Raw genomic sequence first — 23070 nt, 5'->3', positions numbered from 1 at the left:
GGCTCCTTGAGTGATGTGAAATTTTACTTTCTGAACAGTAATAGGAAAAAATGCAGAACAAATGAGAAGGAGAAGGCAAAGTAAGAGAAATGTTAAAAGCAAGACTAAAGCAAGTCAGCATGTAAAGAAAATAACCACAAAAGTACACCAATAATCCAGAAGGTACCTTTGTTCAGAAGAGGAAGGAAGTCAGGTGCTTTTTCCCGAAAAACTCTTTGAGCATCCTCAGCTTTCATAGACACTTCCTTTGTCTGAACTAGAAAAAAGCCTTTACCAACCATCTGTAAAAAATAAAATTTTATTTAGATTTTAAAATGAACTTCTGAGACTACAACAATGTTTTCTATTCTAGTATTTTTCTGTATAGAAACAGCACGCTACTTTTTGTTTGAGTCTTGGCACTAATTCAGGTTGCTTGCTGTAATAAGTTCCTAAATATACAAGATTCCTTTTTCCAGATGGGTGGTTCTGGTAAAGAATTAGTACCGTAATCCCTATGGTTAAAACTAAGGGACAAATAAATGCGAATTATCCTCCAAATTTAAAACATAACTAAAAAAAATTTTTTTTTGCCTGAACTACCAGATGGATGCTTTAGGTTGGTGATTCTGCAATTGTCCAGTGAGAGGAGAATGGTGAAGTAAATTATGCTACATTCACATGATGAAACACCATAGTTTATCACATGTATCACAGTTCATTAAATACAAAAAAGATGTTATAATAAGATAGGGAATAGCTTAGGTAATAATGTTAATTTTAAAAGGCATGATGTAACTTTTTAATATTAGGTTATTAAGTATGAAATGTCTATTTGGAAAGGATGTGGCTAATGAACTCACACTACATCAATGGTTTGAGAAGTTCTGTTCTGGTGATTTTGATCTTGAAAATAAGCCACGTGGGTGACCTGAGACCAAGGTGGATAATGATGAGCTGAAAGCTATCGTGGAAGCGAATTCGTCTCAGCCTATGCATGAATTAGCAGTGAGGTTTGACATTACTATTCCAACAATATTGGACCATTTGAAACAAATGGGCAAGATAAAGAAGCTGGATAGATGGTTTCCCCATGAATTAAACCAGCATCAGAAGAGAAATTAGCTCAAAGCTTGCCTTTCTTTGCTGTCATGACATAAAGGAGAACCACTTCTACACCACATTGTTATGTGTGATGAAAAATGGATTCTATTTGATAATCACAAGTGTTTGGCACAAAGGTTGGATAAAGCCAAAATGCCGAAACAGAGTCCAAAACCGAACATTCATCAAAAAAAAAAAAAAAAAAAAAAAAGCTGATGGTGTCTGTTTGGTGGTCCAGCGCCAGTATTATCCACCACAGCTTAATGAAACCTGGCCCACAGATTATAGCAGATGTCTACTGCAACCAATTCTACAAAATGATGAGGATGCGAGAGACGGGCCAATCCTCTTGCAAGACAATGATCAACCACATGTCACACAAACAATGTTTCTCAAACTACAGAAACCGGACATGGAAACTCTCTGTCATCCACCGTATTCACCAGACCTTGCATTTTCTCAATTTCATCACCACTTGCTGTCCAGGCTTCTTTGCTGCTGGCATAAACAAGCTACCGTTAAGATGGCAAAATTGTGTCGATAGTTTAGGCGCATACTTTGATTAACTGTACTACTTCTACTTTGAGATATAATAAACTACATTTTTCATTTGAAATCGGACATTTCATATTTAATGACCTAATAGTATAGAATAATAATGACAGATCACATTTATGGAACACTTACCATGTGAGGCAGGCAGTTTTATGCACTTTACATGTATAATACATTTAACACTCTCATGAAGTATTATTATTACCCTCATTGCACACATGACAAAACTAAGGCAGAGTGATTAAGAAACTTCCCTAAGGTCTTGTAACTATTAAGTGACATGGCTGTGATTCGAACCCATTTAATCTGATTACAGACTAAATAAATTAAAAAATTATTCCTAAAAAGACTATTCAAAGTACAGTACAATTACAAAAGTGTTTTAAACTTATTTTTATTCCTTTTTTTTTTTTTGAGACAGGGTCTTGCTTTGTTGCCCAGGCTAGAGTGAGTGCCATGCATCAGCCTAGCTCACAGCAACCTCAAACTCCTGGGCTCAAGCAATCCTGCTGCCTCAGCCTCCCAAGTAGCTGGGACTACAGGCATGTGCCACCATGCCTGGCTAAGTTTTTCTATATATATATTAGTTGGCCAGTTAATTTCTTTCTATTTATAGTAGAGACGGGGTATCACTCTTGCTCAGGCTGGTTTCAAATTCCTGACCTCGAGCAATCCGCCTGCCTTGGCCTCCCAGAGTGCTAGGATTACAGGCGTGAGCCACCAGGCCCGGCCTATTTTTATTCTTTATTTCCAGTTTTTGACAATGAGTACATATTAATTTTAAAAGTAACTATTAAGGTAGTTTTAAAAATGCAAAGTCATTCCAACCACTTAATTTTAAGCAAAGCGTATTGGGTTTTTAATAAAAAGTAACATTTATGATCAACATAGAACATTTGAAAAATAAAAATAGAAACAAAGAAATATCAATGGAGGTGTTATAACTCAAAAGATGCCACTGCCATACAGGTATACTTCCTTTTACCCTCCCAGTTTTCTTTTCCCCCTATTACAGAAATAATACATGCTCATTGTAAAATCCACAGAACTACAAAAAAAGAAAAGAAAACCCTGCTCTTACTCAACTGCCTAAGAATAACTACAACTGTTAACATTTTAGTATATATAACTTTCCAGACTTATCTTTTTAAAAAAATCAGTTACATAATATTTCACAAATTTTCAGTTATTTGTGACATTTTTCAGCTATTCTACTATAAAATCAGTTTTAATAGCTGATAGTATTTCATCCTATGGCTACATTATTCCATATCACTTCATCAAATTGGATTAAACTCAAATCCTATTTCAGAATCCTCACTCAGTGCTGCTTCTGAAAAAAGAAAAATACATTAAAAAATTTCAGAACATTACATGGACATCACTGTTGGATGATGACTATAAAGTTACTTAAAATATCAGAAACAATCCTTTCTTATTTTCTAGATTGCTCATCATCTCTCATTTTATAGTCAGATCCAAACTGACAAGATTTTGATGATAAATATACCATTATTTGAAACAAATAAGCTATGAAACTATACTTTAATATTTTCACTGCAGATATTTGAAGAGACTCGTTTTAACAAAAATTCTACTCTTCTTTTTTTTTTTTTTTTTTTGAGACAGAGTCTCGCTTTGTTGCCCAGGCTAAAGTGAGTGCCATGGCGTCAGCCTAGCTCACAGCAACCTCAAACTCCTGAGCTCAAGCAATCCTTCTGCCTCAGCCTCCTGAGTAGCTAGGACTACAGGCATGCGCCACCAAGCCTGGCTAATTTTTTCTATATATATTAGTTGGCCAATTAATTTCTATTTATAGTAGAGATGGGGTCTTGCTCTTGCTGGTTTCGAACTTCTGACCCACCGGCGAGCAATCTGCCCACCTCGGCCTCCCAGAGTGCTAGGATTACAGGCATGAGCCACCGCACCAGGCTGAAAATTCTACTTTTAAAGACTTGAAAATAGTGGTAACTATCCAACTTAAATTATGAAATGCTCCCAAACAATTCAAGCTATTTTTATTCTAATTTATCCTGTACATATCTATGATGTAGCTAATAGCAAGCAAGAAACCTGATTTTCAGGTGAGAAAATCAAGGCCCAGTAACTTCTCTTGACTCTCTATGGAATGTGCTGTCTGCTTTACCCAGCAATTTTCCCACCCTCACAATTTTACATTTTGTATCTCAAAAAACCATTATGATTAATTTATAAAAACAATGTGAAACAAAATTCTATGATACTCCTAGGGTTTAACAAAACTAGAGTTAGCAATCATAGGTCCAGTCTAAGCTTATTTGTGTTATGATATGAGAAAGGCTGAGGTTTTATTTTTATCTTGGAATTAACTAGTTTCTATACATATTTCCCTAAGAATTCAAGCTTCATTTTTTAAAAAATGTAATTACTCTTAACATATTAATATATAATAATACATAAACCTTTTGTCTTTCAGCATGTTTTGGGTTTTTTTAATTTTTTTTTATTTCAGCATATTTCGGGGGTACAAATGTTTAGGTTACGTATAGTGCCTTTGCCCAGAGTCAGAGCTTCAATTGTGTCCATCCCCCAGACAGTGTGCACCACACCCATTAGGTGTGTATATACCCATCCCCTCCTCCCCCTCCCACCTGTCCAACACCTGATGAATGTTATTACTGTATGTGCACCTAAGTATTGGTCAGTTAATACCAACTTGATGGTGAGTACATGTTGTGCTTGTTTTTTCATTGTTGTGATACTTAGTAGAATGGGCTTCAGCTCCATCCAGGATAATACAAGAAATGCTAGATCACCATTTTTCAGCATGTTTTGATACCATCTTCACATGTACTTGGCATTTTCTTTGTTTATTTTTGTTCTTTTCATTCCTTAATTCTATACTTTCAGAATTAGATAGGATAACTGTAGCCAAAGAGTCCCTAGGCTGGAGGGTCCTTGAGTACACATGCTTTAGGCCATGTTCCTACTCTGCCAGGCTTTTCTGCACCACGGAGGCAGTATAACAGTATCATGTTTAAGGGTTAAGACTGTGGCCTACAAAGCCAGAATGCCTGGATTTGAATTATGGTTCTGCTGTAACTGAGTGACCTTTTGCAAGGTACTTACCCTCTCTGCAGTTCATTTTCCATATCTGTAAATAAAATAATGAAATGGCACCTATTTCATAGGGGTTGTTTTGAGCATTGAGTTAATTCATTTAAATTCCTTATAACAGTGCCTGGCATATAGTAAACACCAATAAAGTGTTAGCTATTTAAGGTCATTAAATATGAAATGTCTGATTTCGAATCAAAAGTGTGGTTTATCAGCCATAAAAGATGGTGATCTAGTATCTTCTGTAACAACATGGATGGAACTGGAGACCATTCTTCAAAGTGAAGTATCAGAAGAATGGAAAAACAAACACCACATGTATTCAATACGAAATTGGAACTAATCGATCAACACTTACGTGCACACATGGAAGTAAAACTCAATGGAAATCAAGCAGGTGGGAGGGGGAGCAGAGGACGGGTAAATTTACATCTAACAGGTACAATGCACACTATCTGGATGAAGAGCACACATAACTTTGACTCAAACTGTACAAAAGCAAATTATGTAACCAAAAAGTGTATACCCCCATAATATTCTGAAATTTAAAAAATGTGTAGTTTATTATACCTCAAACAAGAAGCAATACAATTAATCAAAGTATGCACTTAAACTATTAACACAGTTTTGCCATCATAATGGTAGCTTGTTTATGTAGCAGTGAAGAAGCCTGGAGAGCAAGTAGCGATGAAACCTCAAAAGGCGTTCGTTTTCCACAGCTTGTTGAGAATGGAATATTTTTCCTTGCAAGAAGTGGTCCAAAGCCTAGAAGAAGTGGCAGTCAGTTGGTGCAAGGTCTGATGAATACAATGGATGACAGAGAGTTTCCATGTCCAGCTTTTATAGTTTGAGCAGTGTTGTTTGTGCGACTTGTGGTCGAGCATTGTCTTGCAAGAGGATCGGCCTGTCTCTACTGACCAATGTTGGCTGCTTAATTGCAAGCATCTTCATCATTTTGTAGAATTGGTTGCAAAAGACAGCCACTGTAATCAATTGACCAGGTTTCACAAAGCTGTGGTAGATAATATCAGCACTGGACCACCAAACAGACACCATCAGCTTTTTTTGATGAACATTTGGTTTTGGACTCTGTTTCAGCACTTTGGCTTTATCCAACCTTTGTGCCAGACACTTGTGATTATCAAATAGAATCCATTTTTCATCACACATAACAATGTGGTGTAGAAGTGGTTCTCTTTTATGTCATGACAGCAAAGAAAGGCAAGCTTTGAGCCAATTTCTCTTCTGATGCTGGTTTAATTCATGGGGAAGCCATCTATCCAGCTTCTTTATCTTGCCCATTTGTTTCAAATGGTCCAATATTGTTGAAATAGTAACGTCAAACCTTGCTGTTAATTTACGCATAGGTTGAGACGGATTTACTTCCATGATAGCTTTCGGCTCATCATTATCTGCCTTGGTCTTAGGTCACCCACGTGGCTCATTTTCAAGATCAAAATCATCAGAACAGAACTTCTCAAACCATGGATGTACTGTGAGTTCATTAGCCACATCCTTCCCAAATGCTTAGTTGTTATTTCCAGCTGGCTGTGCTTCATTGGTTCCACAACGGGATTCATATTCGAAAATAACACGAATTTTTGACTTATCCATGGTTTCACAAAAATTGCTCTAAAAAAACCTGACAGATAATCACAAGCCAAAACATGCATTTGTAAGACTGAGGATGTACCTTCATAATAAAAATAAAACAAGAAGTGTCAAAATGAAATGTCAAAGATATCATAACTGTCAAACTTAGTACTTAAAGAAATTTGACATTTTATACTTAATAATCTATTACTACTATTACTGTGGGATTTTTCTTTTTTTTTTTTGAGACAGAGTCTCGCTTTGTTGCCTAGGCTAGAGTGAGTGCTGTGGCGTCAGCCTAGCTCACAGCAACCTCAAACTCTGGGCTCAAGCAATCCTCCTGCCTCAGCCTCCCGAGTAGCTGGGACTACAGGCATGCGCCACCATGCCCGGCTAATTTTTTCTATATATATTAGTTGGCCAATTAATTTCTTTCTATTTATAGTAGAGACGGGGAACTCGCTCTTGTTCAGGCTAGTTTCAAACTCCTGACCTTGAGCAATCCACCCGCCTCGGCCTCCCAGAGAGCTAGGATTACAGGTGTGAGCCACCTCGCCCGGCCTACTGTGGGATTTTTATTTTGTATTCTAGAGGACATCTAAAGAACATCACTCTTCCTGGTCACATTCCTTTCAAGAGCACATAACACTGCCATTTCACACACCAGATACCAAAGATTAAAAGGTTAAGAACATTGATGAAAAAAAGAAAAAAAGAACATTGATGATTCATGAAGAAAGACTGTTTTGATTTTTTTTTCTTTAAACATGAAAAATATTCTTTGTGTCCACTCCTCATTACCTACCAAAAAGGAGTTTAACCTAAATAACTACATCTTTTGAAAACTGTATGTAGATTTTTTAAAAAAATCACTATACAGTATAATGAAAATATTTACTCCTCAGATGTTAGATTAACATGAGATTAGATAGCTCAAAAAACCAGAAGCAGGCCGGGCGCTGTGGCTCACGCCTGTAATCCTAGCTCTTGGGAGGCCGAGGCGGGCGGATTGCTCAAGGTCAGGAGTTCAAAACCAGCCTGAGCAAGAGCGAGACCCCGTCTCTACTATAAACAGAAAGAAATTAATTGGCCAACTGATATATAGATATATAAAAAATTAGCCGGGCATAGTGGCACATGCCTGTAGTCCCAGCTACTCGGGAGGCTGAGGCAGAAGGATCACTCGAGCCCAGGAGTTTGAGGTTGCTGTGAGCTAGGCTGACGCCACGGCACTCACTCTAGCCTGGACAACAAAGTGAGACTCTGTCTCAAAAAAAAAAAAAAAAAAAAAAAAACCAGAAGCACATTTTTCTGATATCTTACCACCAGATTCACAGTATGCTTTTATCAAATTGGCATATGTGAAAAAGAAAATATCAAAGTCTTAAAATTATAATTTGGCTTCTGTTGTTTCAAAAACGATACCTCAAATATACTTTGTAGATTTCAGACATGGGTTTTCTTTTTTTTTAATAGGGAGAAGATATAAATTTATTTAATTTAACAGAGAACCTTCAGAATGAAAACTCCAGACATGGGTTTTATATACTGTAGAATATATAGCTATAGAGAGGTAGTCATTTTTAATTTTTTGCCTAAAATCATACCTTTTGATATGTTCTAACTTTTAAAACATTCCTTTCTAAAAGAGACTTTGTGAGTTTTCTGTTCATTTCTCCATTTCTGGAAGTTTCATTTTTTAAAAATTCAAACAGATTTCTCCTAAAGAACAACTGATTAATGGATAATATGTCCTAGTGCTGTTTTCCTACTGGAGCACACACCAATGAAGAACTGCTGCTTCTGGAGTCCCTAATTTCTATATCCCCAATTATTTTTCAAGCAGAAGTGGTTATCCAAAGGACCCTTCTCTGCGCATGAGCTCACCAAGAGCTACTGCCCATAAGCCCACAACCTTTGCCAACTCAGCTCCTATCTTACTCTCCCTCACTAACCTTCCCTCTATGGCAATAAGGCAAAGAAAAATAAAGAATGCAATGTGGAGGTTGGTTTCACAACAACAGGGTCCAAAAGTTGTATTCCTAAATGTCTTTTCTACCCCCTAACCAATTAGAACTCCAAAGATATTTCCCCAGTAAATAATTATAAAGGACCATGCTTTACTATCCAGTATTACTTTTATAACCTTCTCTGGAAATTATTCATTCACGTGTTTTTTTTTTTTTTTTTTTTTTTTTTAGAGACAGACTGTTGCTCTGTTGCCCAGACTGGAGTACAATGGTGCAATCATAGCTCAAGGGATCCTCTTGGACTCAAGGGATCCTCCTGCCTCAGCTTTCCCAGCAGGTAGGATTACAGTCGTGTGCCACCACATCTGGCATTTTTTTTTTTTTTTTTTTTAGAGACAGGGTCTCACTATGTTGCTCAGGCTGGTCTCAAATTCCTGGTCTCAAGCAATCCTCCCACCTCAGTCTCCAAAAGTGCTGGGATTACAGGCATGAGCCATTGTGCCCAGCCTGGCAATCATTTATTATAAGGAATGGAAACTCTTTGAGGGCAGAGAATCTTGTCTATCTATCCATCTCCAGCATATACTATATTTCATCATTTCTAAGTTGCTATCAATTATAAGATGCATTTCAGATAGATAAAAATGTGGAAAACAAACTACATAATGAAATATGGTAACAGAGTAACTGTACATAATAGGTGCTTAATAAATGCTTACTGAATTGAATTACAATTTTTAAAAGTTCCTTTGGGAAAATATTTTGAGGCCCAACCAACTGGCTTACAGACAAATCTAATGGGGCTGGGGGGGGTGGTGGGGTGCAGAGAACTATAACTTGAGGTTTGCCTGTATTTTTTAATAGCCAATTTGAAAAGAACAGTTCTCCAGAGTGGTATGTTTTTATCTAGGTGTATGTCTATTTTTCTCTTCTCTTTTTCCTTACCTCATCAATTAGTTTCCTGGCATTTGCGATAGTATAATCACCAGCAAATAATATCACCAAGCATGATTCATCACTGTTCTTCTGTCTCTGACCCCGGGATATTGGAACAATGCTTCTATTGGCTTCTGTGGAAACACGGACAGCTTTGAGTTCTTCAGTAGTAGGTACAGGAACATAGTCCTGAACCACAGCGTCTTCTGGAAGAAGGCTCCAGTTGAGCTCTCCTGACACAGGTGTAAAGTCATGAATGTTACTCCATGTATTATTGAAGATACTGAGCCCTGCATCTTTGAACTGGAAAGCTAATTCAGGGTAGTACCATTGAAAACAGCCAAATTTGATATTTGTGGAAGACTCAATAATTGGTTGAGTGGCACAACACAAAAAGACTTCCAGCTTTCTACAATCCCGCACACGAAATTGTTGGCAGGCTAACGTGCACTTGCAATCTCTGCAATTCCGGAAAAACACACTGCTTTTCACTGGTCCCAGAAAAATTATGCAGTTAGTACAGTCATCAATGGTAATAGTAGCTGAGTGATCAAAAATATAGATGTTACAGTTCTCACAGTCTTGAATAAGAAATTGTTGTCCTGCCACTTTCCCAGGTAAGCGACCTACAGTTTCATCCTTTAATCCACTGAACATGTAGTCTTTTGGATCAACCTGCAGGGACAAAACACAGACTTTTAGTATTATTAACATTATTCAACATATATCAAGTGCTTATTGGGTGCCAGGCACAGTTCTTAGTGCTAAAATATAAGTTCCTAATCTCACTGACTTTGCAACATAGTAAGAAAACAAACAGGGTAAGTTTTTTCTCCTAATAAAAGGCATGAGTGGGAAAAAGGGAGAGGAAAACTTAGAAAGACTCAAGGACATATCCACCAAATACAATGTGTGGACACTGCATACAGTTTCAAATCTACCAACTGTAAAATCACTTTTTTGAAGGCTGGGCCCGGTGGTTCACGCCTGTAATCCTAGCTCTCTGGGAGGCCAACTCAGGTGGATTGCTTGAGGTCAGGAGTTTGAAACCAGCCTGAGCAAAGCGAGACCCTGTCTCTACTATACATATAAAGAAATTAATTGGCCAACCAATATATAGAGAAAAAATTAGCCGGGCATGGTGGCACATGCCTGTAGTCCCAGCTACTCGGGAGGCTGAGGCAGTAGGATTGCTTGAGCCCAGGAGTTTGAGGTTGCTGTGAGCTAGACTGCCGTCATAGCACTCACTCTAGCCTGGGCAACAAAGCAAGACTCTGTCTCAAAAAAAAAAAAAAAAAAATCACTTTTTTGAGACAACCGAGAAAATACACACACACATCATATTAGATGATATTAAGGAATTTTTCATTTTGTTAGGTGTGATAATGGCATTGTGGTTATATGGGGGAAAAGGGCCTCATCAATTAAAAATTAAAGTGTTTAAAAATTATTAGCCTTCCCTAGTATATGGCATATCTATAGGAAAAAGATATGTACCTGGAAGACTTGAGTGTCTGGTTCTTTTGGCAACTACAGCTCTCATTATAAAACTTATGATCTTGGTTAACATACATACCTCCCAGGAGATATAGCCACTCTCTCTTTCCTATCAAATTGTGTTTCTGGGCATGCAAAGCTAAAGGGCAGCCTCTGTGACACTATGTGTTTAAGTCTTCTTGTAACTTAACCCAGGTGACACCCATATCATCACTGCTACTGTCATTAGCCTTTTAGCCTATTTGGAATTTATATAACTAAAAAATTTACTAAAATTCGTGGAGTACTAGGATCAAGAACTTATTTAAAAAATTATCATTTTAATAAAGGAGGCTATAAAAATTAAACTCAAATGCTATGTATCTAACTATCTTAATCACTACATATTATTTCAGCTTCCTGATGCTTTTTCTTTTTTGATGCTTTGCTTTTAAAATTGATACTTTTAAAACAATTCTGAAATTGGAAATGTACCCAGACTGAAATATATTTCTCTGTCCTACCACAAATTGATGTATGAGTCTCAACTTCTAAACTCTGACTGATTTCTGCAATATGCTACAGAAAATGGAAGAATCTTAAGGCAAAAGAATCCCAATATGTCAGTGCTTGCATCTACAAATTTGATTCAAACATTTATTGAGCTATAAATGTAATTTTTCAAATTTTGTCATTTCCATCCTTAGATAGTCTAAACTATAGCTCATGTAATCTTTTAAATAGTATGCCTGGAATCTGCCATATTAATGTTTTATTTTAATTGACCTATAAAATTATATAGTCACTAAAAGCCTATTTTGATTGTTTTCAAGTGTCCTTTTTTCCCTCCTTTTGAGATAGGACCTTGCTGGAGTGTAATAGCTGGATCATAGCTTACTGTAACCTCAAACTCCTGAGCTCAAGTGATCCTCTTACCTCAGCCTCCCAAGTAGCTGGGACTACAGGCTCATACCACCACACCTGGCTAATTTTTAAAATATTTTGTAGAGCTGGGGTCTCACTATGTTGCCCAGGCTGGTCTTGAACTCCTGGGCTTGAACTCCAAGCAATCCTCCTGTCTCAGCCTCCCAAAGTGCTGGGATTATAGGTGCCGAGTCACCATGCCTGGCCCAAGTAACCTTTTTATCTACTTGAACTGTTTTAACTATTTGTGAATATATAAATTTTATATGAAACTATTCATGTACTACAGATAGGCTTCCATTGATACAGTATATAAAAATTTGATTTACAAAGCAAAATTTAATCATCTCAATCATTAAGCAAACAAGCTTAAAGTGACTTTTTCAGTAATTACACAATAAATATTATACTTACCTAGTTTTACATACTGTACAAGGAGGAGCACTGGTCTGTAGTATGAAGCAATAAAGGAGGTACTTGTTTTTCAGTCCCAATTTTGTTACCTATGAGTCTGATCTTAAAGTCACTTTAACTTTCTGGATCTTTGGTCACTCAATCAAACATTTGAATACCCAATTTTTTTATACCAAAAGCGCCCAACATTGTTCTAGGCGTTAAAATGAATATGACCAGCTTTCTATAAAAGAAGTAAACACTCACCTAAACAGATAGTTTAAAAACAACCCTGGACCATGTAATGAGAGATGCTGAGAATGTTCTGGAAACACTGAGGAGGAACACCTGGGGCAGGAAGGAGGAGTGAAATGGAAGACTTTCTGCATGAAGTGAGAATGAATCATCTAGAGTTCACCAGGTAAAAGGGGTGCCCCCCTTGCCATGTCAGGCAAAAGTAACAGAATGACCAAAGTAAAATTATTCAGGAAGTGGTCAGAAAACTAAAAGTGGTTTAGTATTACAAGAAGGGTACTAGATGAAGCTAGACAGGTAGGCAGGGGCCATATTATAAAGCTTGGAAGTTACCCACAGGCAATAGCGAGCTACAGAAGGATTTAAATAAGCAAAATTTACATTTCAGGAAGATTACTCCAATAAGAATAAGGAAACATGGAACATGGATGGATCTGAGAGGCTACTGTGGTCATCCAGAAAGGGCTAGAACTAGAAATGTACTTAATAGGGAAGAAGGGGATGGGATGAATTTGAGAAATATTGAGGAAAAAGAATCAGCAATTCTTTTTGAATCACTTTTGAATCACTCAGTAATTCAGTGGCTATAAGAGGTAAGGCAGAAGGATGAGTCACAGAGGAAAGGCCACGTGACAACACAGCAAGAAGGCAGCTGTCTGTAAGCTAGATAGAGAGCCCTCACCAGACACCAGATCTGCTGGCACCTCGATCTTGGACTTCCCATGCTCTAGAACTATAAGAAATAAACTTCTGTTATTTAAGCCACCCAGTCTGTGGTATTCTGTTATGGCAGCCTGTTTGAGTGCACATAATTATGTGGATTATCAACACAGTCTTATAAGAAGAAATTTAGGATTTATGTTGCTGTATTTCCTCAACAATTCCTGACAGTTTTTCAAAACAAAAACTAATAGTAAACAACCTGAAGCTTAGACCCATAATAATTTTGCAAAAGTTACTAGTTCTCAAATAAAGTGCCTAAAATCATAAACATGGAAAGGTCATGTTTTAAATTACTTTTTCACAAGAGCCATTTATGAAATGAGTTTAGTTTAGGCTGCATTTCTTATTACATTCCTTAACAGGTAGTGCATATACTTTCAAAATCAAAGAAAAATTTCAGGGGTTGGAATTCATCTGATATTGATTTAATGCCTTATAGCTATTAAATTAGGGTAAGCATTAGTTTCCCAACAGAAAACAAAAGTTAACATCTTATTCTTTGAACAGCAATGCAAATATTTCATTAAAATTCACCTCCACAATTAAACTCCCATAATGATAATCTGATATAAAATAATGGAATTTATTAATTTTAATGGAAATCCAGTATGAATAGGATTCAAGAGTAAAAAAGCACTACATATATGTGCCAGGCATCATACTAAGTGCTCTATAATCATCCACTCAATCTATAAAAACCCCTATGAGGGTTGTATACTATAATTATCTGTTTTATGGATGAGAAAATTGAGGTACACAGAGGTTAAATAACTTGCCCAAGGTCATACTGTTAGTAAGTGCTTGAGTTCAGTCTCAAACCCAGACAGTTTGGCTCCTAAGCACATTCTCTTGGCTGCTTCTTCATATTTAACCATAAACAATTGCTTATTGTATGCACAAATCAATGGAATAGAGAGTTCAAAATAGGTGTACATACACACACACACACACACAAAGGTGCAAAGGTAATTCAATAGAAAACGATAGTCTTTTCAACAAATGGTGCTAGAACTGGACATCTATATTCAAAAAAAAAAAAAAAAGGAAATCTCATAGAAAAAAGAACTCAACCTGTACCCTTGTACCATATATAATAATTAACTCAAGATGAATCATAGAACCTAAGTATACAACCAAGAACTATAAAACTTCTTGAAGAAAACAGAGGAGAAAATCTTTATAATCTTGGTTAGGCAAAGATTTCCTAGATATGAAACCAAAAACACAATCCATAAAAGAAAAAAATGAAGATTGGACTTTTACCAAAATTGAAAATGTCTGTTCTTCAAGAAACACTGTTAAGAGAAGATGAGTCATTAATTGGGAAAAAATATTTGCAAAACATACATATGACATGGGACTTGTATTTAGGATATATAAAGAATTCTTGAAAACTCAATAAGAAAACAAATAATCCGATAAAAAATGAGCAAAAGACTTGAATAAGCACTTCACCCAATAAGATACTGATAGCAAATAAATACATAAAAATGCTCAATATCATTAATCATTGTTAGGGAAATGCAAGTTAAACCACAATTAAATACTACTACATACCTATTAGAATGTCTAAAGTTTTAAAAAAAACCCTGACGATACCAAATGAGGTGAGGATGTGGAGTGACTATCTCTCTCATACATTGCTGGTAGACAAAATGGCACAGCCACTTTGAAAAATAGTTTGTCAGTTTCTTATAATAGTTTAATATACAATTTCCATATGACTCAGCAAATCTCACTTATGGGTCTTTACCCAAGTGAAATGAAAACTTATATTCACTAAAAAAACATGCCAATATTTATAGTAGCTTTATTCATAATTACCAAAATTGTAAATAACCCAATGTCCTTCAACTGGTGAATGGATAAACAAACTGTGGTACAGCCATACAATGAAATACTAGTCAGCAATAAAAAAGAATTCCTGATACATGCAACAACATGGATAAATCTTAAATGCATCATGCTAAGTGAAAGAAGCCTGACTGAAAAGATTACAAACTGTATGATTCCATTTATATCGCATTCTAAAAAAGACTAAACTGTAGGGACAGAAAACTGATCAGGGGTGGAGGTGGGGCTGTCTGCAAAGGAGCAAATTCACAAAGGAAGAAATTTTGGTAGGTAATGGAACTGTTCTATATGTTGACTGGTAACAGCTACACAGCTGTCTGTGTCAAAAACTCATAGAACTGTACACTTAAAAAGGGTAAATTTTACTGTATATAAATTACACTTCAATTAATATAAATATTAAAATTTAAACATTGTTAAGTCAGTTTCAGGGCTATATAGCTATGTAGTTGAAAAGTTATTTCATAAATGAAAATGGCAGTGCCACATAATTATAGAAATAATAAGATCAGTCCTTGAGCTTATATACACTGATGATGAGAGAAGGTGAAGTATTAATATTACATTTAGATTACTTCACCATGTTGCTAAATATATAACCACAAGAATTATGAAATTTTACGATTAGAAAGAATTTTCTATATCATCTAATCTAGTCTTAATCTATCCTTATATCCTATCACATTCCCTTTGGTCACCTAGATTTGCCTGAATGCTTCTAGCAATGCTTACCTCCCCTCATGAGCTGCTCAAAGAATTAGAGATTTGGAAGGGAATCTTAGGAAACCGAAGGCTGGAAAAGCTGACAAGTCAAGTGTAGTTGTGTGCAGAATAAAAATTAAAATCCCAGTCCCCAAAACTTTTCACTCCCTGTACTTTTTCCCTTCACGAAAACTTTATATGGATAAAGAAAATGGAACTCTCATACATTGCTGGTGGAAATACAAAATGTTGTAGAGACTTTGAAAAACAGTTTGGCAGTTCCTCAAAAAGTTAAACAAAGAGTTACCATATAACCCAGCAATTCCACTCCTAGGTGTGTACCCAAGAGAAATGAAAACATTTCCACACAAAAACTTGTACAAGAATGTTTATAGCAGCATTATCCATAATAGCCAAAAAGTGGAAACAACCCAAATGTCCACCAACTGATGAGTAAAATGTGTTATTTCTATAAAATGGAATGTTATTCAGTAACAAAAAGGAAAAGTATTGATAAATGAATGCTATAATATGGATGAACCTCAAAAACATGCTAAGTGAAAGAAGCCAGTCACAAAAGGCTAAATATTGTGGTTCTATTGATATGAAATATCCTAAATAGGCATATCTATAGAGATAAAAAATAAATTTGTGGCTTCCAAAGGCTGGGAAGAGGGAAATAGGAGTGACTACTAATGGGTACAGGGTTTCTTTCCCCAGGGATGAAAAGGTTCTAAAATTAGATCATGGTGATGACGGCATAATCCTGTGAACTTACTAAAAATATTGAACAGTACACTTTAAATGGGTGAATTGTATGGTATATGAATTATATCTCCAAAAAGCTATTTTAAAAATTAATAAACAAATAACTAGTTTTTTTTTTTCCTTTAAACAACTTATGTAGAGGATTTAAAACATATTGACAAATTATTTAACACTCTTCCCATCAAGAGGTTCTCTTGGACCTGAGTGGGCATTTGTGACTGCCTTAATAAACAGAATGTGGCAGAAGTAATGCTACCACATTCTTAAGTCAAATTAAATGACTTAGGAATTCACTTAAGAAGCTAGTTAGAAAAAACCACGCAGCCTCTGCCAGTCTGTCTTAGGATGCTCACCCTTGGAAGCCAGCCATCATGCTTTGAGGATGCCAGGGCTGCATGAAGAGGTGCCTAGTCCTCAGCCCCAGCTGAAAGCCAGCATCAACTTGCCAGCCTGCTATGTAGTTAAGCCATCTTGAAAGCAGATCCTTCAGCCACCAGTCAAGCTGCCACAGCTGGTGCCACATTGACCAGAGTCAACCCTGCTTAGCCTTACACAAATTGAAGAATTGTGAACAAAATAAATACTTGCTATTGTTTTACACCATTAAGTTTTGGGGTGGTTTGGTACACAGCAATGGATAACTAGAATACCTTTTGTACTTAAAAGAAGGCTAAAAACAGAATCTAGCCTCCTACTCAGAGCAGACACTTCTTTCTAGCAGATCACCATCCAAACTCTCTCTGAATGTCTTGACTAACATGGAGATCAGTTCCTCACAAAGCCACCCTTTTCAACAATGAACAACTCTGGGAATTATGATTGCCTTATATTAAAAACAGTTCTGTCCTGCCCAAACTCTGGTTCAAGTTCTGTCCCCAGAGGTGACCAGAACAGGCCTTTACCTCATTAAATGCACAAATTGGCTGCTTTACTCAAAGTTACACAACAGACACTTGAATTTCTGGCATAAGGTTTTTGTTTGGTATTATTTCTATGGAATATGAGACAAATATAACAGACACAAAATGTGCTGTCCATATTCAAATCACAGTTTTCATACTTATGCCACCACTGTTTAGAGAACTAATCCTCATTTCTATCTACTGCCATCCCCAACTCCCAAGCCCCTCACCATACCGCACCACTCCATCAGCTGACCTGTTAGGAACCAGGCCGCACAGCTGGAGTTAAGTGTTGGGTGAGGAGCAAAGCTTCATCTGTATTTAAAGCCACTCCCTACATTACCCCCCCCCCCACACACACACACACATCTGTAGAAAAATTGTCTTCCATGAAACCAGTTCCTGGTGTTAATAAGGTTGGGGACTGTTGACCATCTAGGAAGAGGAGTAACTGGCATGAATAACTGGAAAATGAAAACTACTTTCTGTACTGTTGGTCCTCACCTCATATGTACTTAAATGTTTCCTGTTTTAATTCCCAAAGCCAGTGAGCTCTTGAAGAGCAGGGATAAGTATTATAATTTTGAGCCTTCCTTGGTATTTGAGCACATATATATTGAATAATTTGCCTACTTATAGGAGGCACCATACAGATAAGGATAAAAGTATTTCTTTCCAAATTATTTAAGCACAAGTCTTACAATCCAAAAATATCTCTCATCATGTCAGTGAGGTAATTGTACGGTAAGTTTTTTTTTTTCTTTTTCAAAGTCAGCAGCAATAGAAAATTAGCTTCTTACACTGTTGACTACAGTATGTCAGTTGCTCTGACAATTGCTTAGTCCGCATTCTTTCTAATTGAGACAATTTCTCCTAGCTTCAGTCCCCTAAGACTGACCCAATTACATAACTCAATACCTAAAACTCAAGGGGTGCCCCCTAGTATAGATACCCTGATTACACAACCTAAGGAAAAATTCAAACACTGCTTTACCAAGTTGCAAGGAAACTTTTCAGGCAACCTATTTTGTTTTCACACCTGAAGTCTTACAAATTGAGTGGTAATGGTCTGATATAAGTTTAAAACTGTATATGCTATACTTCATGACCACATTACAGAAAACTAAACTTTTAATACAAAACATTTCTGTTAATATACATGCAGCATATCTCATTTATGTTTTCTGGGCTGTATTTGCATTCTATTCCTTTTAAGGTACTATTAAAATCTTCCTAGGAGCAAGCAAGATCATGCTCAGTTAAAGTATCATTGGGCTAATACAGAACATTTGTATGCTCATGGGAGGCAAGGAACTAGAAAAAAATCTTTAAAATTGCATAAAATTTGACAAACTATCATAAATGAGGCACACTAGAGAGAATTCCTAGTAATTCCAAAAGAAAAAATTCCAAAAAGAAAAAGAAATGTTGGGAAATGTGGTATCTCCATTGGTGTCAAAATGTAAGCTGGTAATTCTCTTTCTTTAATAGTCCAAAAGATTTTAAAATTGGTTGTTTTCAGAATATAATGGTCATTTAGTTAGAAAATTTTTGATTAGCTGAGCTGATCAAGATTTTAACTTTTATTATAGACACATCCAGAAACATCAGTTTATTTTACACATCCAGTAACATCTGTTACTATTACATCTCTACAACTACAGTACCTGGTAGTATTCTCAAAAAAATGTTCTCTGTAAACTCAAAACAGTCTCTATAATTGAAAGTTTACTACACGCTCATTTGTGGAGGTAAAGCTTAGATGTCGATGTCCACTATTCTATTTTTCTATGTGTTTACTTAGCCAAAGAGCAAAAGAAAAAAAAAATCACAGAATACACCTCGTATCTAAAAGGATTAACATATGAAATCCCAACTAACCCGAATATTATGTTAATAAAGGTTAACTATAAAATAATTTATTATGAAACAATGAGTCAGAGGCAACCAAGACTACTATCCATAAAAACTAAAAGCATTTTATTTAGTTTAGTTTTAGCCTGTGATTTCAAAACAAAAAGCTAAAGTAAAAATAAAATATGCAACGTTCTCTATGGCAGAAAGTTAAGGCTTAAAGATCTTGTCAGAAATCCCAAGGCTTAGGAAAATGAATCTTAAAAACCACCCATCAAATAACTTTAAATGATAGAGGCAATCTTCTTGTACAACAAAAAACACAGTGCTTTCTTTTCCTACATTATAAAATGCTGCCATCAAGTATGAATAAGAGAGAATAAATATACCATGTGACCCAAGAAGCATCTGAAAACCAGGGGCAGAAAGGCGGGGCTGAGAACTCTGTAAAAGCTTTCAATTTCTTAACTGTGACACTTGGACACCAGAATTTACGTGAATAAATTGTGCTGGGATTGGAAATCATGGGAAAAGGTCTATGGTATCAAAATGTTAATAAATTTACTATAAAGTATTCTTGGGTAAAGACATGTTATGTTAAGCAAGGAGTTAACTGTTCACAAGACCCATTAAAAATCTTTCATTTTGTTTGGAAGAGAAAAATAATTGACAAATCTATCAAAGCATTTTAGTAAGCACATTTGGAGAACTATATAGAAAGAGGAACCATTATGAAATGTATGACTAAGTGTGTTTTGTGCAAGACTAGTGGACGTTTTCAAAGTTTTTTGGTTTCTGGCTAAATACATAAGTAAAAATAAGGGTATTTTCATTCATTTAAAGTAACAGTAAAATATAGCTTGATATTTATGCCAGTTATTTTCACTTTACAGTCTTAACACACATTCCAAGACTGATTCAATTTTCATTATTCCTTTCCGGTAACTGGAAGAGGGGGAGAACAAAGTTGTACATTGAACAGTCCACTTAGTGACTGAGAAAAACTCAGCAGTGGAATATATCATGAAGCACCAAAGAAGAAATTTACTGTGGAGGGCAGACAAAAGAGAAAACAGCCACAGAACAGAAGCCGCGGAAGAGATGAGAATCAGTCCCGCTCTACACTACCGGTGAAATGAGGTGATTGGAGATTAAGGGCATTCTCAGCTCCTTCGCTCCCTCAAGTCCATCCTTGGACAGGAAGTCAGCGCAAGTCAGGGTGCGGAGCCAAGGGAAAACTCCTGGGGGTCCATCTACCTGGACAACAAACTCTAAAGCACCTTCCAGTGCTTCGCAGCCCTATGGGGGGCCCTTCCTAGCGCTGTACTTCAAGACCCCCAAAAGTCACACACCCGGACTTCAGTTACCCGCGTTGATGAAAGAGAGCGAGGGAGAGAGCGGCAGCTGTTGGGTTGGCCCCTTCAGCCCTGCAGGGCCATAAGGGACCCTTGCAGAGCGACTCCTGAGGGCTGACACCAGCGGCTCCAAGACTTTCATTACCTTCTCGCGCCGGTCCCAGCTGTACTGCTTTGGCGGCTCCTCCTCGTTCTCAGGCCGCGACTCCTTCTTAGCCTTTCGCCTCTTGGAGAAGAAGCAGCCCATGGTTCCGGCCTGTGGGTCTCACTGGCCGGCCCACTCGCTCAGGCACCTCCGGGAGTGTGGGTGAACCCTGGGTGCCCTGGCCCCGCAGCTCTCCGGACACCGCCCCGCGGAACCACCCAGCAGACGGCAGCCACGGTTAGCCCGCCAGGCCCAGCACCCCTTCTCCTTTTCCCCTCAGTCGCCCTGACAACCCACTGCAGCCAATAACCGCTCAGCGCCTGGCGAGCCAATCAAAGCCTCGCCAGTAGCCCTGCGAGGCCTATGAAGAGTGCTCGACGTATTCGCACACCAATCCACGCCTGGCTCCTGTGTCAGCCCCCGGCGGCGGGGCAGGCGGACTCTGGCAAACGCAAGGCTGACCCCACCCCCAGCTCTGCCTCGTCCCGCCCCCGCCCCCGCCCCTCCTGGGTCTCTATGGGGGCTCTGTAGCTGGTGGGAGGCCGGGCTCAGCATCCGGGTCTTCTTGCCACTGCTTCTCAGTTTCCAAGTTCTAGGCGCCGGAGGGAGCTCTAGTCGAACTTCAGGCTTGTTTTATGAGGTAGGTCGTGAGGGAAAAGGAATTCCTGCTGACACAGGAAACCCCTGAAATTCTTATTCCTAATTCCTCTTCTCCCCTCTTCACCCCTCCCACCGCCCCCACATCGCCTGGCCAATGTCACCCCCTCAGGAATCTTCTCCCACAACCTGCCCGACCCTCTACTGAACTTTCTCTTAAGACTTCCACATATTGCACATGTACTTAGTAAAATAATTGTGTATCATCTCCATGTTAGAACTGTGAATTTCTTGAGACCAAAAGACATATCTTTTTTTTTTTTTTTTTTTTTTTTTTTAAGACAGGGTCTCGGTCTGTCACACCAGAGCTAGAGTGCAGTGGTAATCATAGCTCACTGTAACCTCAAACTCATGGGCTCAAGCCATCCTCCTGCCTCAGCTTCCTGGGTACCTGGGAGTGTAGGCACATGCCACCATGCCCGGCTAATTTTCCTATTTTTTGTAGAGATGGGATCTCAGTCTTGCTCAGGCTGGTCTTGAACTGCTGGTCCTGCCTCCCACCTCGCACCTCAGCCTCCCAAAGTGTTAGGATTATAGGCAAAAGGCATGTCCTAAAGTGCATGTATCTTTGAATTCTCTAGGCCTGGCCCAAGTTCATACTGGGAGCTCAATAAAACATCCGTCAAATGAATGCATGAGTGCTAGCAAAGGAAACACTTATAACCTTTCTCTTATCCCTTCCCAAAGAAAGTGGCTAAAGTGTGTGTGTTGGGAGAGGGCATGTAGATTTATGGTAAAGGAGTTCTCCTCATGGAGTTCATAGCCTAGTTGAGGACATAAACATTGCCATATAAACAATAAGATCTGTTCCAAGCCAATGGTATAGGGTTTGCCAGAAGATATTAAAAAATACATACCTCAAATACTAACACGTGTTATATACTTAGGCCGAATTTTACTACAATACATATGCATTGCGTATGTAATTAAAAAGGTAAGCTGGTTTCTCTAAGAAACAATATTTCAACATCTTAGGACATCAAATGAGGATCAGTTCAGTTTCAAATTTGTATCTTTTTACTTTCCCAAACTTATTCACATCTAGTGTGTATCCTAAATGAGCCTCTGACTTAATTTGAACATGAAGAATGTTCCCCTTTTCACTTCCTGTCCTTTATTGCACAATCAGGAAGAAAAGTACTTAAGTATTAGAAATTACTGCAAATTAAAGTTCCAGATCTTAGGCAATAGGGTCTTTTACCCAGTGCATACTTTTTCATCTTCAGAGTGAGTTGAAAGTTTTATGTGAGGATGTTTTTGGATAAGACCCTCATTAGATATTTTATATTCAGGGAATATTAAAACTGTGACTACCTCGTAGTGTAGCAGAAGAAGCAGAGATCCAGAAAGGTGAAGGGACTAATCTGTGGTTACAATGAACGTGGTTGAGCAGAGACTAGAAAAACCCAGAGCCTGTGTTGCCTAGTGCCTCCTCCTGCCTTAAATTTGTTCCTTTCTAATTCATCTGAAATAATGAAGTAAAGAAATATCTCCTTCGGCATTCTGATGCCTGTGGGAGCTCTGTCCCATAGTGATGCTGTTCTTAATTAACAAACAACATACCCAAACTAGTTTTAGAGCAACAATCTCTAAACTCTCATTGTTTTGAAGTATTCATTAATGAGAAACTCCAACCTACAATAAAGCCCATAACCAATAGTGGTCTTTTCAAGGACCCTTAAACAAAAGTGAAGATAAAGTCCCCTTTCTGTTAATTCCTATCCCACCAACACCCCTGACCAAAAACAAAATTAAAAAAGGAAAATTAAATTAAATTTTAAGAACCGAGGACTAGAAAGCCAATGAACAGAGCTAGTGCTAGCACTCTC

The 23070-nt window shown here is 37.6% G+C and overlaps 1 protein-coding gene across 1 annotated transcript in view; it reads right to left on the bottom strand.

The window, feature by feature from the left end:
- The window catches only part of RP2 (RP2 activator of ARL3 GTPase), a 40772-nt gene extending 19904 nt beyond the window's left edge, over positions 1 to 20868 (bottom strand). The window contains exons 1-3 of the mRNA XM_012749728.3: positions 20585 to 20868; positions 9243 to 9908; positions 167 to 281 (exon numbers count right to left, since the gene is read on the bottom strand). Of these exons, the coding sequence (XP_012605182.1) occupies positions 167 to 281; positions 9243 to 9908; positions 20585 to 20686 (883 nt within the window). The 5' untranslated portion in view covers positions 20687 to 20868. The remainder of the gene's footprint in view (positions 1 to 166; positions 282 to 9242; positions 9909 to 20584) is intronic.
- Positions 20869 to 23070: the final 2202 nt, after the last annotated feature.

This window comes from Microcebus murinus, chromosome X (genome assembly GCF_040939455.1).
Source record: "Microcebus murinus isolate Inina chromosome X, M.murinus_Inina_mat1.0, whole genome shotgun sequence".
Lineage (NCBI taxonomy): Eukaryota > Metazoa > Chordata > Mammalia > Primates > Cheirogaleidae > Microcebus > Microcebus murinus.
This window is presented reverse-complemented; position numbering and strand designations above follow the sequence as displayed.